This window comes from Bufo gargarizans, chromosome 5 (genome assembly GCF_014858855.1).
Source record: "Bufo gargarizans isolate SCDJY-AF-19 chromosome 5, ASM1485885v1, whole genome shotgun sequence".
In the NCBI taxonomy this organism is placed as follows: domain Eukaryota; kingdom Metazoa; phylum Chordata; class Amphibia; order Anura; family Bufonidae; genus Bufo; species Bufo gargarizans.
In genome coordinates this window covers 271,706,993-271,720,785 of record NC_058084.1, presented here as the reverse complement: position 1 = coordinate 271,720,785, position 13,793 = coordinate 271,706,993, and the positions used below count along the sequence as shown (strand labels likewise).

The 13,793-nt window shown below is 43.2% G+C and overlaps 1 protein-coding gene across 3 annotated transcripts in view; it reads left to right on the top strand.

Annotated features, from left to right (window-relative positions):
• Window positions 1–7,032: 7,032 nt before the first annotated feature.
• Window positions 7,033–13,793, top strand: part of ABITRAM (actin binding transcription modulator) — a 46,360-nt gene continuing 39,599 nt past the window's right edge. For all 3 annotated transcript variants that reach the window (XM_044293172.1, XM_044293171.1, XM_044293170.1), the window contains exons 1-2: window positions 7,033–7,126; window positions 7,955–8,061. In XM_044293172.1, the coding sequence (XP_044149107.1) occupies window positions 7,995–8,061 (67 nt within the window). In that variant the 5' untranslated portion in view covers window positions 7,033–7,126; window positions 7,955–7,994. The remainder of the gene's footprint in view (window positions 7,127–7,954; window positions 8,062–13,793) is intronic.

Sequence of the window (13,793 nt, the reverse complement as noted above, 5' to 3'; positions counted from 1 at the left end):
TCCTCATCCGACTGGGTCAGAAGCCTGTAGGCCTCTTCAGAAGAATACCCCCTGTTTGACATTTGGGCAACTAAATTTAGGGGTATTCCCTGAGACTACCCAAGAAAAAAAGCAAGCCTGTCTTACAAAGGGGAGGCTAGCGAAGTACCGGAGGCCGCTGCGGTTGATAAAAAATATCAAAACTGATTTTTTTATCGCCGCAGCGTGTGTAAAGTAAATGTGCAGTGATCAAAAAATAATAATTTTTTGTCACTGCGGTGGGGCGGGTGTGGGCGAACGCACGTGTGGGCGACCGATCAGGCCTGATCGGGCAAACACTGCGTTTTGGGTGGAGGGCGAACTAAATTGACACTAATACTATTATAGATCTGACCGTGATCAGTTTTGATCACTTCCAGATACTATAAAAGTACAAATGCTGATTAGCGATACGCTAATCAGCAAATCAGTGACTGCGGTGCGGTGGGCTGGGTGCTAACCGATCCCTAAACTACCTAACCAAGGGGCCTAAACTATCCTAAAACCTAACGGTCAACACCAGTGAAAAAAAAAAGTGACAGTTTGCACTGATCACTTTTTTCCTTTCACTAGTGATTGACAGGGGCGATCAAAGGGGTGATCAAAGGGTTAATTGGGGTGCAGGGGGGTGATCTGGGGCTAGTGTGTACTGTTGGTGCTACTCACTGTGAAGCCTGCTCCTCTGCTGGATCCAACCGACGAAAAGGACCAGCAGAGGAGCAGGGCAGCCATATAACAGATCATATTTACTAATATGATCTGTTATCTGGCACTTGATTTTTTTTTTTTTTTAAATCATCAGCTTGCCAGCCGCGATCATTGGCTGGCAAGCTGATGACGCGACCCCCCTTGACGAAATGCCGGCCCGAACTGCGCATGCGCGGGCCGGCAAAGCGCGTCATCTCGCGTCTTGCGAGATGACGCATATATGCATGACTCTGCGCAGCGCTGCCGCCTCCGGACCGCACATCTGCGTTAGGCGGTCCGGAGGCGGTTAACATACGTCACACCCACATTATCTGATTGGAAATCCCTAATCTAGAAGGGGATGAGTTTTTAGATAACATGGGGTATAAAGTATGCATGTAAGAGGTTAGTCAGGACTTCAACTAAAAAAACTTCAGCTAAAACCTCTGCAACTAAAGGACTTCAACAACTAAAATACAACTACAACACAAGAAAATCTTGCTACAAAGAAACATTGGCCATAAGAAGGATTTATCACAAAGAAACTTGGATTAATTTTTGTATACTGGAAATGTTTTTGAGAACTGATCACATCCGAAACTCTGTTCATCCTTGACCCGGTAATGTATATTTATACTTACTGATTCTGGTATTAATAAGATATTCCTCTCGGCATATAGTCAAGAGTTCCCATACTATAGGAACGTATAGTATTAAACACCTCCCTAAATGCTAGTTGTCCTCTTAGCAAAGATGCATATTGCTAATGGGAGATTAGACATTGTCTGAGTAGAGGAAAAACTCTGGGAAATTATATTTCCATAGTCTGATTGCCAAGTGGGGTATAATATCATATTAATATATATATATCTTTGATTGGTCATAAGGACACAGTGGATCGGTTATTCCTCCTTTATTAATCTGTGTTTATCCTTTTTATCTTCAATTTTGATATTGTCCTTGTATTAATTTGTATGCCATTTTTACTATATTTATTTGTAATAAATTATATTTTATATAATTAATTGCACCCTGTTTCATTATCTGCACAAATTAACTTTAGATCTCATCAATAAAAGAACTGGCGTCTATATGTCCGCCAATTAAATTTTTCATATTTCATAAAAATATGAAATCATAATTTTTTATGATTTCATATCTTATATGAAATAAATACCCGACAAAAGAGTGCTAAGACAAATCGCACATGAACTACATAGTGCAACCTTAGCTGAATACCACAGGCTTAACCGCATCCCACGTGGTCTCAGAAGCAACCTCAGACCCACTTTGTTTCATGATGATCTAGACCAGGGATGGCCAACCTGAGGCTCTCCAGCTGTTGCAAAACTACAACTCCCAGCATGCCCACACTGCCTATAGCTATCAGTCTACAGCAAAGCATGGTGAGAGTTGTAGTTTTACAACAGCTGGAGAGCCACCAGTTGGCCATCCCGCATCTAGATTATTGCAGCAAGTTCCAGAACATTTTGAACAAATGCTATCTTGATTTGATTATATTAACAATTGACTTTCTACAGAAAACAACTAATGATCTGAAAGCCAAGATCATCGCAATAGAACATCAACTAACATCCATTTTCTCAAACACCGAGTGGCTTGAATCCAAAACTAAGCTTGATAAAACATTGATGGGCTTCCGGAAAAACATAGAAAAAAGAAAACATCACAAGTTCCTAAAAGTCACAAAGACTATGCCAACGCTCATAGCCAGGGAGAATGAGAAAAAAAAAAAAAAAAAGTGCGATGACATGAGTGGAGGCCACCCTATAAGTTAAGACATAAAAATTAGACTAGGGCTAAACAGATGAAAGGTCCTCTTTAATAAAATTATCACAGATTATAAACACGGCTGTTACCCCACACGGAACAACCTCACAATGGAGGAAAAACAGGCTGTAAGGAGTCTTCAACGTAATTGAGAGATTACCATAATACCGGTAGACAAGGGTGGGGCAATTGTCCTCTCAGACACAAGGGACTACAAGGACGAATTAGAACGCCAATTAGTCAACACAAAAACATACACCATCCTTACGACTGAACCTACACAGGATTACTTTCTCAAAAATACAGGCCATTCTTGATAAACACCTTGCGTGTGGCACCATAGACAAAAAAAAACTGCTGATTTTCTTACCAATCACTATCCTATAACCCCTGTCATATACAGTATAGACCAAAAGTTTGTACACACCTTCTCATTCAAAGAGTTTTCTTTATTTTCATGACTATGAAAATTGTAGATTCACACTGAAGGCATCAAAACTATGAATTAACACATGTGGAATTATATACATACCAAAAAAGTGTGAAACAAATATGTCATATTCTAGGTTCTTCAAAGTAGCCACCTTTTGCTTTGATTACTGCTTTGCACACTCTTGGCATTCTCTTAGCTTCAAGAGGTAGTCACCTGAAATGGTTTTCACTTCACAGGTGTGCCCTGTCAGGTTTAATAAGTGGGATTTCTTGCCTTATAAATGGGGTTGGGACCATCAGTTGCGTTGTGGAGAAGTCAGGTGGATACACAGCTGAATAGACTGTTAGAATTAGTATTATGGCAAGAAAAAAGCAGCTAAGTAAAGAAAAACGAGTGGCCATCATTACTTTAAGAAATGAAGGTCAGTCAGTCCGAAAAATTGGGAAAACTTTGAAAGTGTCCCCAAGTGCAGTCACAAAAACCATTAAGCGCTACAAAGAAACTGGCTCACATGCGGACCGCCCCAGGAAAGGAGGACCAAGAGTCACCTCTGCTGCGGAGGATAAGTTAATCCGAGTCACCAGCCTCAGAAATCGCAGGTTAACAGCAGCTCAGATTAGAGACCAGGTCAATGCCACACAGAGTTCTAGCAGCAGACACATCTCTAGAACAACTGTTAAGAGGAGACTGTGTGAATTTGGCCTTCATGGTAGAATATCTGCTAGGAAACCACTGCTAAGGACAGGCAACAAGCAGAAGAGACTTGTTTGGGCTAAAGAACACAAGGAATGGACATTAGACCAGTGGAAATCTGTGCTTTGGTCTGATGAGTCCAAATTTGAGATCTTTGGTTCCAACCACTGTGTCTTTGTGCGACGCAGAAAAGGTGAACGGATGGACTCTACATGCCTGGTTCCCATTGTGAAGCATGGAGGAGGAGGTGTGATGGTGTGGGGGTGCTTTGCTGGTGACACTGTTGGGGATTTATTCAAAATTGAAGGCATACTGAACCAGCGTGGCTACCACAGCATCTTGCAGCGGCATGCTATTCCATCCGGTTTGCGTTTAGTTAGACCATAATTTATTTTTCAACAGGACAATGACCCAAACACACCTCCAGGCTGTGTAAGGGCTATTTGACCATGAAGGAGAGTGATGAGGTGCTGCGCCAGATGACCTGGCCTCCACAGTCACCGTACCTGAACCCAATCAAGATGGTTTGGAGTGAGCTGGACCGCAGAGTGAAGGCAAAAGGGCCAACAAGTGCTAAGCATCTCTAGGAACTCCTTCAAGACTGTTGGAAGACCATTTCAGGTGACTACCTCTTGAAGCTCATCAAGAGAATGCCAAGAGTGTGCAAAGCAGTAATCAAAGCAAAAGGTGGCTACTTTGAAGAACCTAGAATATGACATATTTTCAGTTGTGTCACACTTTTTTGTTATGTATATAATTCCACATGTGTTAATTCATAGTTTTGATGCCTTCACTGTGAATCTACAATTTTCATAGTCATGAAAATAAAGAAAACTATTTGAATGAGAAGGTGTGTCCAAACTTTTGGTCTGTACTGTACATTCTAAAATACACAAATCTTTACACAAACCACTAGGTCGCCCTATAGTCTCATCCACCGACTCCATTCTAGCACCAATTTCAATCTTCCTTGAGAAAATTGTTCCCCCCTCACCCGGAAAGTGAAATAATATATTTTATGTTTAAACAAATTTTATTGTACGTATTTATCTCATAAGTACAAAAAGTGTTAAAGATCATTGTATGAATGACAATAAAGGTGATAATGACATCTTATACAATACAAGGTAGCTATATCACTGTTAAATCCAAGTATAGAGCTGATAAACCAATGTATAAGAATTGTGCTGTCGAAAGTACATTATATATAACAGGAAAAAGGGAGGGAGGGAGGAAGGGAAAGGCCGAGGGGGGGGGGGAAGGGTTGTTGCAGCGTGCGTTTCTACTTCTCAAAGAATGAAATAATGAAACTCTACAGGTCTCACAAGCTTTTGAAATAATATATTTTAGATACAAATGATTTCCTAATAAAATTTTGAGACATTTCACCAATTGCGCCAGACAGCATCCTGGTCACTTTTGACATAAATAGCCTCTACACCAGCATAGAACAAAGGTATCCTAGCCATAGAATCCCTTCTAGAACAGTCCACCCGTGACCTCAATACCATTCAACTGGTACTTGAATTACTCAACATTGTCCTGAGGGACAATTTCTTCCTTTACGTAGACACTTTCTACTTGCAGATGTGCAGGACCGCCATTGGTGCGAACGTGGCTCTGCCTTAAGCTAATGGCTACATGGCCCATTTTGAAGAATTTTACATATACCCCCTTGATCTCATTATGTCACATGCTGTTTCAGATTCATCGACATATTTTGTATATGGCATGGCTCCCAAACCTCTTTATCTGAATTAACAGGTTTACTTAACAGTCCCAGACCAGAACTACAATTTACTTAGAAGTATTATCCCCACTCCATTAAGTTCCTTGATACAAATTTTTTTACGGACGACATGGGCAACATCAATACTGACCTCTATACAAAACAGACTGACCGCCATGACCTCCTCTACTACTCTAGTTGCCATCCATCTGCAACAAAAAACTCTCTCCCACAAACCCAATTTCACCGCCTTAAACGCATCGTTTCTGACCCATAGGCCCGACAGGCACAACTCTAAACTATGGCCTCTAAATTCACTGAAAGAGGCTACTCAAAAAAATTACTTGATAAAGAAATGTCTTGCACACCTACCTCCACAAAATCAATCAAAGAAACCCCTGAATGGGTTCCTTTCGTTCATACTTACCATCCCCTCATGCCTAAAATTCAACATATAATCCAAAATCATTGGCCCCTCCTAAAAAATGCCTACCCCACGATACAATCTTTTTAAACCCCACCATTAATGTGCTTGAAAAGACCTACCAACCTCAAAGACAAACTCATCAAAGCTGACATAGGGAGCCGAATGTTCCAACCTAGACAAACTTTCCTTAAGACTCAACGCCATGGCACTGTCCCTTGCTTACACTGCAGCTGTTGCTCCAATGTAATAAAGGGTGACCGTGTCACACATACACACACGGGCAGATCCTTTCTGTCATTTATCTCATCAAATGTCCTTTGCGGACTCCTTTATGTGGGTGAAACCACACGACCTATATGGGATCTTATCACAAGCCACAAGTCCACTATCAGATGTAAGAAGAACTGGTTACCAATTCCTGATAATTTCAACAAAGCCCCCCACAGCATTGCACAGCTTAAGATCATTGAAAAAGTGCAATGCCCACGACGCGGTGGTAATCACTTACACCTACTGAAAGAACGCACAGCATACTGGATCTACACACAGAGCCTACATCCCAAAGGCCTCAATCGGGACTTTAATCCATATATTTAATAACACATGAGCAGTCTACTAGTTTTGTTCTCTGTGACTTAATTTTTCCGTTTTACTTTCCAGACCCATTGATCCTCCGGTGGATTCCTGAGGTAGTATGCACCCCAGACCGGCCTCTCTTCGCTTTCTCCCACAGATCACACGCACTAACACACACACGCCTCACCTTACTTCATCACACATCGCGCCTTTCCTCTTTTCTTCACTTTTGCCATAAATCCATTCATTCAATTTTTTTCACTCTATTCCCCTCTTTTCCTCTACAATTTTTTTATTTTATTTAATCTTTATTATTTGTACGGTTTTTATTTTTCAATTTTCTCTATTTTTTATTAGTTTTCTTTTCATCTTTTTTTTTCTTTCTTTTTCCATTTCCTCCCCTCTTCTTTTCTCTTATTTACACATATTCTGCACTCCTCCCACTACACCCTCATTCCACTTGCTTTCCCCTACTCCCCCTTGTTTGCACACTTGACCACACACATCTACTCCCATGTTATCCTCCGTTTTTCTCTTTCTTTCCCCATTCACTCTATAACCGATTCTCTTCCCTTATCCCACATCCAACATGGCCGCATCACGCTTTGCTTGATCTCGCGCTCCACCTATCTTACATGAGGCCGTAGTCTGCGAGTTCTCGCGTGACTTCACGCGCCGCACAGGCGCACTGCCCCTACTTAGACGTCGCTCCCCCGCTGCGCGTTCACGCTGTCCCACGGGGTCCTCCATGCTGTCTCGTGACTCTCCTCTGGTAAGTCCTTCCTGCCGGGGTTGCCTCCAGATTACCGCCACACCCCACAAGGCAGCATCTTAATATTATACTCTTTTTGACAAGTTTCTCTTCCCTCTAGTTTGCTTCGGTCTGGGCTCTTTGCATCACTACCTAGTGACACCTAATATTCCCCTCCACCTTACTTCCTTACATTTTGTACCATTCCATCACTAGCCTCTTTCAGCCCAGGTCTGGCACCATAGTTCTGATCTCTATGGCCACTTTGTGTTACAGCCATATCTCCCATACTGTTACATATCGGACTCCACTCTACCGGACCGCTTACCTAGTCTACTAACTAATGGATTCTGTTCCCTTTCTCGTTACTGTCATATGTGGCGAAGGTCTGAATTGACCGAAACATCAAGACTTGAAGTCACGTTAATTGATATCCTTACTAATCTACTGATGTATTTACTGGAGGATATGTCACAATAAAGAATTTTTACTTGCTTGTTAACCCTGAGTGTGCAGCGGTACTTCTCTTAGGATACTTTCACAATTGCATGCCGCAGTATTTTCTCCGTCCAAAATTCCAGAACACTTGCTGGAATGCCGGATCTGGCATTATTTTCCATTGAAATGCATTAATGCTGGATCTGGCACCAAGTGTTCTGGCAAAATGGATCCGGTTTTCCATGCACAGACCTCTTTAAAATGCAAAAAAAAAAATACCAGATCCGTTTTTTTCCGGATAACACCAGAGAGACTGATACGGTGTTTCAACCTCACAACATAAGTGTGAAATTATTATTATTATTATTATTATTATTATTATCTAATATAATATATATTTTTTTTTTTTAGGCATCAAGAGTGAAACTACTGCTTTATCATTGATCTTTATATGGCTGAAGCACCCCAACAATTTCCTTCTGTGGTTGATCGTTATTTTACGCGATGGTACAAATCAGGTACAGTGCAGAAAAGCTATGCCGACTGAACAAGTAACATTCAAAGGGGTCGTCTTCTTTTGAAAACCCACCTTCATATGTCTATTAATGTATGTAAAGATCAAAAAAATCGGACTATTGTTACACAAAGCAGGAGTCTGCTTGCTTCTATGCGGCCTTGCATTTGAGTCTGGGTTTAGTTCTCATCTAGCCTTGCCTGGTGGATTATGTTGGAGTGCTGATTGTGAGTCCATTTGTCTCCAAGTCTCGCTTCAGTTTGCTGACTGGGTATGCTGTTTGCCATGTGCGTTTCCTCCCATATTCTGTTAGTCTGAAATCTATGGGAATTCCTGAAAGAACAGAAGGGGTCAGCTCTGTCTGAGGTGCTGATGAATTGCCATAACAAAGCGCCTTCAGGTGCCACAGGTATTAGCCTATTTGGTCATGTATCAGTTATCAGCATAAACTATTTGCAGTATGGTGGAGATGCTTTCCTCCCTCAAAATTGGATAAAGTTAATCGAAAGATTATATTTATTTAGCCTTAAAGGGGTTGACAAAGTTATATTTATTGATGACTTATCCTCAGATCGTCTGGGGTCCGACACTTGGCAGCCCCGCCGATCAGCTGTTTGAAGAGAAGGCGTGCGCCGAGCCAGCGCTGCCTCCTCTTCACTGTTTACCTTCTCGCCGTTGCATCTGCAGCAGTGAGCAGGTGTAATTACACCCAAGCCGTCCCATTTATTTCGGTGGTACGGATCGCTCATATACACCTTTTTATAGAAGCGATCCGTACCATTGAAGTGAATGGGGTGGCTTGGGTGTAATTACACCTGCTCACTGCTGCAGATGTAACGGAGGCGGTGCTGGCACGGTGCGCGCCTTCTCTTCAAACAGCTGATCGGCGGGGGTCATCAGTAAATATAACTTGGACAACCCTTTTAATCCCTTATTGAATGCCATATAGTGTTTTTGTGTTGGCCAATCGAAGAACGTCTTCCGATATGCTGCCTTTTTACAGCAGCGCTTCATAAGAAGAGAGCAGAATTCTTTGAAGACTCCCAGTGCTCAGACTGTTGCTAAATAGTCTTGGGCATCAGTCACTGACTGGAGACCAACAAAGCTGCCTTGGTAAATGGTAACCGTGGCATCTGCTATGTCTGATGGGGCTCCATCTGTGTGCTCTTTTTGGTCCTTCCAATGACATGATTACTAGGAGGCTGGCAGTGCTTTTATTATGGGTGTAATAAGTATCTGCCTATAATGCATGGGCTAATTAGTATGCCCGTCAGGCAGTAATTCTTTAACCCTCTCTCGCTCCTGGATGTAACTGTATGTCTGAGGTGCATGAGGAATGTATGCAGCAGGTTCATGAACTTGAGCTTGCTCCATACTTGGCAGTAGCAAACTGTATTATGCGGCTGGTGCATGCCTGCTTTGGCTGTTTTATTAGCGACCATGCAAATTAGCTCCTTTTTCGCCTATGACAGCACCCCTAGAGAGACAGCCTCCACCTCCTCAGGACAGGAACCAGAACGGCCTTTTAAAGGAGGGATCATCCCTTGTATCTCCCGTTCTGTTTCCTGTCCTAAGGGGCAGGAGGGAATCTGATCCGCTGGAAGAACATCAATGGAAAGGAAGTCTGGGCTCCCTTCTCTATCCTTTACCCTTCCGTCCTCCTTCCGACTCCTGCGAACTTCTGCAGCCGTGATCGCATGTTCGGCCGCCAGCCCGTGTGATAAATCTGCCGGTTTGTTCAGCCTTTACTTCCGGGTTGCGGCGATGGGAGGAAGCGGACGCTGCGGACCAGAAGAGGAGGGATGCCGGCTAGCGTTTGCCGAGGGGAAAAGCCCAGCCAGCTCACTGCCATGCTGGGTGGAAAAACGTGGCATTTGCTCCATTCAGGCTGGTGTTGGCTGTATGAAACATGGAGCAGGTTCAGCATGTTGAACCCACTGAGACCACCAATGATACATTGGTACCAAGTTGGGGTAAGAGGGGTTATACCCCAGCATGAAATATTCTTCTTAATGCTCATGGGGTCATTTCTTGTTGCTTAGGTTTCAAAGGAGTCTTCTAGGAAGGCCCTCCAGAGTAAATGAAAGGGGGATGTGGTGTGGGTAAGGCTACTTTCACACTGGTGTTTTGGCTTTCCATTTGTGAGATCCGTTCAGGGCTCTCACAAGCGGTCCAAAACGGATCAGTTTTGCCCCAATGCATTCTTAATGGAAAAGGATCTGCTCAGAATGCATAATTTTGCCTCCGTTCAGTCACCATTCTGCTTTGGAGGCGGACACCAAAATGCTGCCTACAGCATTTTGGTGTCCGTCTGACGAAACTGAGCCAAACGTTCTGGATCCGTTTTTTACTGCCGCAATCTGTCCTCCATTGACTTTTAATAGTGTTCAAGACTAAACTGATCCGTCTTGGCAGTGTTAAAGATAATACAAACGGATGCAGAAGTTTGTATTTTCTAAACCGATCCGTCTGTGCAGATCCATGATGTGACCAAACTCGAGTGTGAAAGTAGCCTAAGAAGAAACTTCCTTCTGCCTGGGCAAAACCCCTATGTCAAGAGTGTATCAGCAAATTAATGGAGAAGGAAGCTCTGTCTTTTATGGGCAGCATTAGGCCCCATGCACACGGCCGTGTTTCACAGCCGTGTGCGGGCCGTGGAACCACAGCCTGGATCCCTCCTGAGAGCAGGAGCGCACGGCGTCACTGGTTGCTATGACGCCGTGCGCTCCCTGCTGCCGGCACAGTACAGTAATACACTGGTATAGATCATACCAGTGTATTACTGTATTGCGGCGGCAGCAGGGAGCGCACGGCGTCATAGCAACCAGTGACGCCGTGCGCTCCTGCTCTCAAAAGGGATCCAGGCCGCGGTTCCACGGCCCGCACACGGCTGTGAAACACGGTCGTGTGCATGGGGCCTTAAACGGATGATGCATGAAGAGGTCTGAGAGTCGGTTAGCAATTTCATAAAGCACTGTCCCAGTACTTCTGCTGCGAAGGACTCCCGCTCGAGTGTGACAGTGCTTATACTTTCTGGTCTGGAAGAATGAGAGCGGGGGTCATCAGATGAGTCTTCTGAGGATGAGGCCGCAGGGAGACCACTATTTCATGTGGAGAACACTAACTCCCTAGTAAAGGGCTACTATTGGGTTGGATGATCAGAAGCCACAGCAGAGTCCAGGACTCTGAAGGTTTGGGCCCCAAGAAGAGAAAGGTGTTTGTGCATAAGAACATTCCGGGGTGATTGCCAGAGAATGGAAAAGACCAGATAGGAAGCTTTTTGTTCCTCCTTCGGTGAAGCGGAAGTATCCATTTGAGGAGTTGTCTGCTTCTTGGGATAGAGCCCCAAAGCTTGATGCCCCAGTAAAATGTACAGAAAAGCCCCTTTGAGTATATGGGTTCGCTCAAGGGCCCACTGGACAGGAGGGCAGAGGTGTGTGTTTTTTTTTTTTGTGTTTTTTAGGTAATTGGATCTGTCTCATTAAAGGGGTTATCCGAGTTATATATTTTTTTGTTTTTGTTCTTTCTAGGTTCCTAACTAAGCAAATGTAACAGCTTTCCAATTAACTCTTTATCTCCAGGGGCTGGTTTCTCAGATTTTACTGAAGGTCACATGACCTGTGATGTCAGCTTCTCTCCCTGCTCTGATAAAGGTCATTTACAAGACGTCACTGTGCTGGCCACTCCCCCTTTCACTGCCGTCTACTCTGCTAGGATTCTTAACCCCTTCAGCTGCACAGCTTTGCAGGCAGTGAGGAGACAATGCTGGGCACTGGAGCTGATATACTAGAGAGCATTGCACAAGAAGGTAGGGGAAAGATCCTGTGTGTATTAGCAGTGTCATTATACAGCTGGGGCTTGGTGTTCTACACTTACAACATGCTGCAGAGTCTCCCAGCAGGCAGACATGTCACTCAGGGCAGCTCTTGTATTCTCTCCCTTAGCAGAGCAGGGGGAGGGGCAGAGATTGTTTTTGTTTTTATTGCATGTAAACAAAGGGCCATAAAAGAACCAGGGAAATGAGGAAATATATATTTTATTTTTTGCATAAAACTTGCTTAGCTCAGTTATATATCAGATTTTCAGAGATATATATATATATATATATATATATATATATATATATATATATATATATATATATATATATATATATATAAATTTTTTTTTTTTTTTTTTTTTTTTTTTTTTTTTTTTTTTTTCATAACTCTGACAACCCTTTAAGTTTACATTCGTTCCCTTTTGGCTAGGTATTGAATTACCTAGTAATTCCTGCATGTTTGGTCCTCCCCCTGGCAATTCTGCGGTGCCGCTATAAGAGCGTTGTTAGGTCTCCTATCTTCTTTATATAAAAGACGGAGGACGTAGTAGTGAGCGCTCCCGTCGGACTGCATAAGTTACATGCTGCATAGAGAGCTTGAAATACTGTTCTACAGAGTATTATAGCGGTCTCAAGAGGAAGATGGTGTGTTTAAGTGTGGAGAACACCAACTGGTTGAGGTGAGGCTGCGCGTTCCAGAGATGAGCAGAATAAATTTTGGGTACTGAGGGAAAGGCGGTCTTGGTCTCAGGTTGAGGTCATCAGTGGCCATCTTTTAGAAGAGTCAGAATGAAGTCTGGGGAAGCAGTTGCTATGGACGGAATGTAATTCAACATGGGGGTATGAGCAAAATAATTAGGGATTATCACCTCATCAGCAACTACATATTTGAAAATTGAATTTGGTGTAAAAATATCAGTTATCCTTTTAAAGAGAAAATTCTGAAGCCTTTGCAGTGGCTTTTAAACCTGCTATTTTCACTGTCTGTTGCCAGGTCCCTAAAGGTGTGGATGGGGGAATTAGAGGCCCACATTGAAGGGGGTACCCCTAGGGAACAGTTAGTTACTTTCTTCCTTCCCTACTATATAAAATGCCTTGGATTTCTTAGCCAACGCTTCTGCGGATACCTTAAGATTTTCTGCTAGGGCTTCCGCCTTATCCAACTCTGCCCGGCGGGCTATTTGGTTAAAAGGCTGGAATAGGGATGCTAGTTCTAAGGTTAAACTTTTGTGCTTGTCAGGGAGAGTTTTTGTTTGGGCCTGCCCTTGACTATTTACTAGAAAAGGCCTCTGACAAGAGGGGCTTTCCCTCTTAGTCAGGCACCCAGAAAGTCTTTCCGTCCCAGATTTAATAAGGGGGTCTTTAAGGGGAAGGAGAGAGCAAAACAATTTGCAGGTCTGGGTAAGTAAGTAAGGGATTTCTTTTTTTCCGGGTCAGATGCCACAAAAAAGCAGTCCCAATGATGCCAGAGCACCTGTGGGGGGTAGCCTGTCTCTTTGCAGCTCAGTGACAGACGATCTCTAACAGCCCCTGGATAAATTCTGTGATGGGGGAGGGCCTAAAGCTAAATTTTTCCAGTAGGGAGATATGTAATTACAGATTACTGTTCAAATCCCACAAAACAATTTGCCATAATCATTTTTTTTTTTTTGTCCCCTGATAGAAAAAAGGGTGTTGGTAAGAGTCCCAGAGCAGCAATTGACAGAGGTTTTATTCAACTTTTTCCATTTCATCCACCATGACGGCTCTACCATGAGATTGACCTCTGTAGGGGCAGGAACACAGTTTAAAAGGCCACCACCCACAGTGTTTCTTGTCCCTACAGGGGCACATCACAGAGAGTCCTCCTGGTGGAGGTGAAGACTTTTTTTTTATTTTTTTTTATTTTAAATACCTTAGGGATCTCTGTCCCTTCC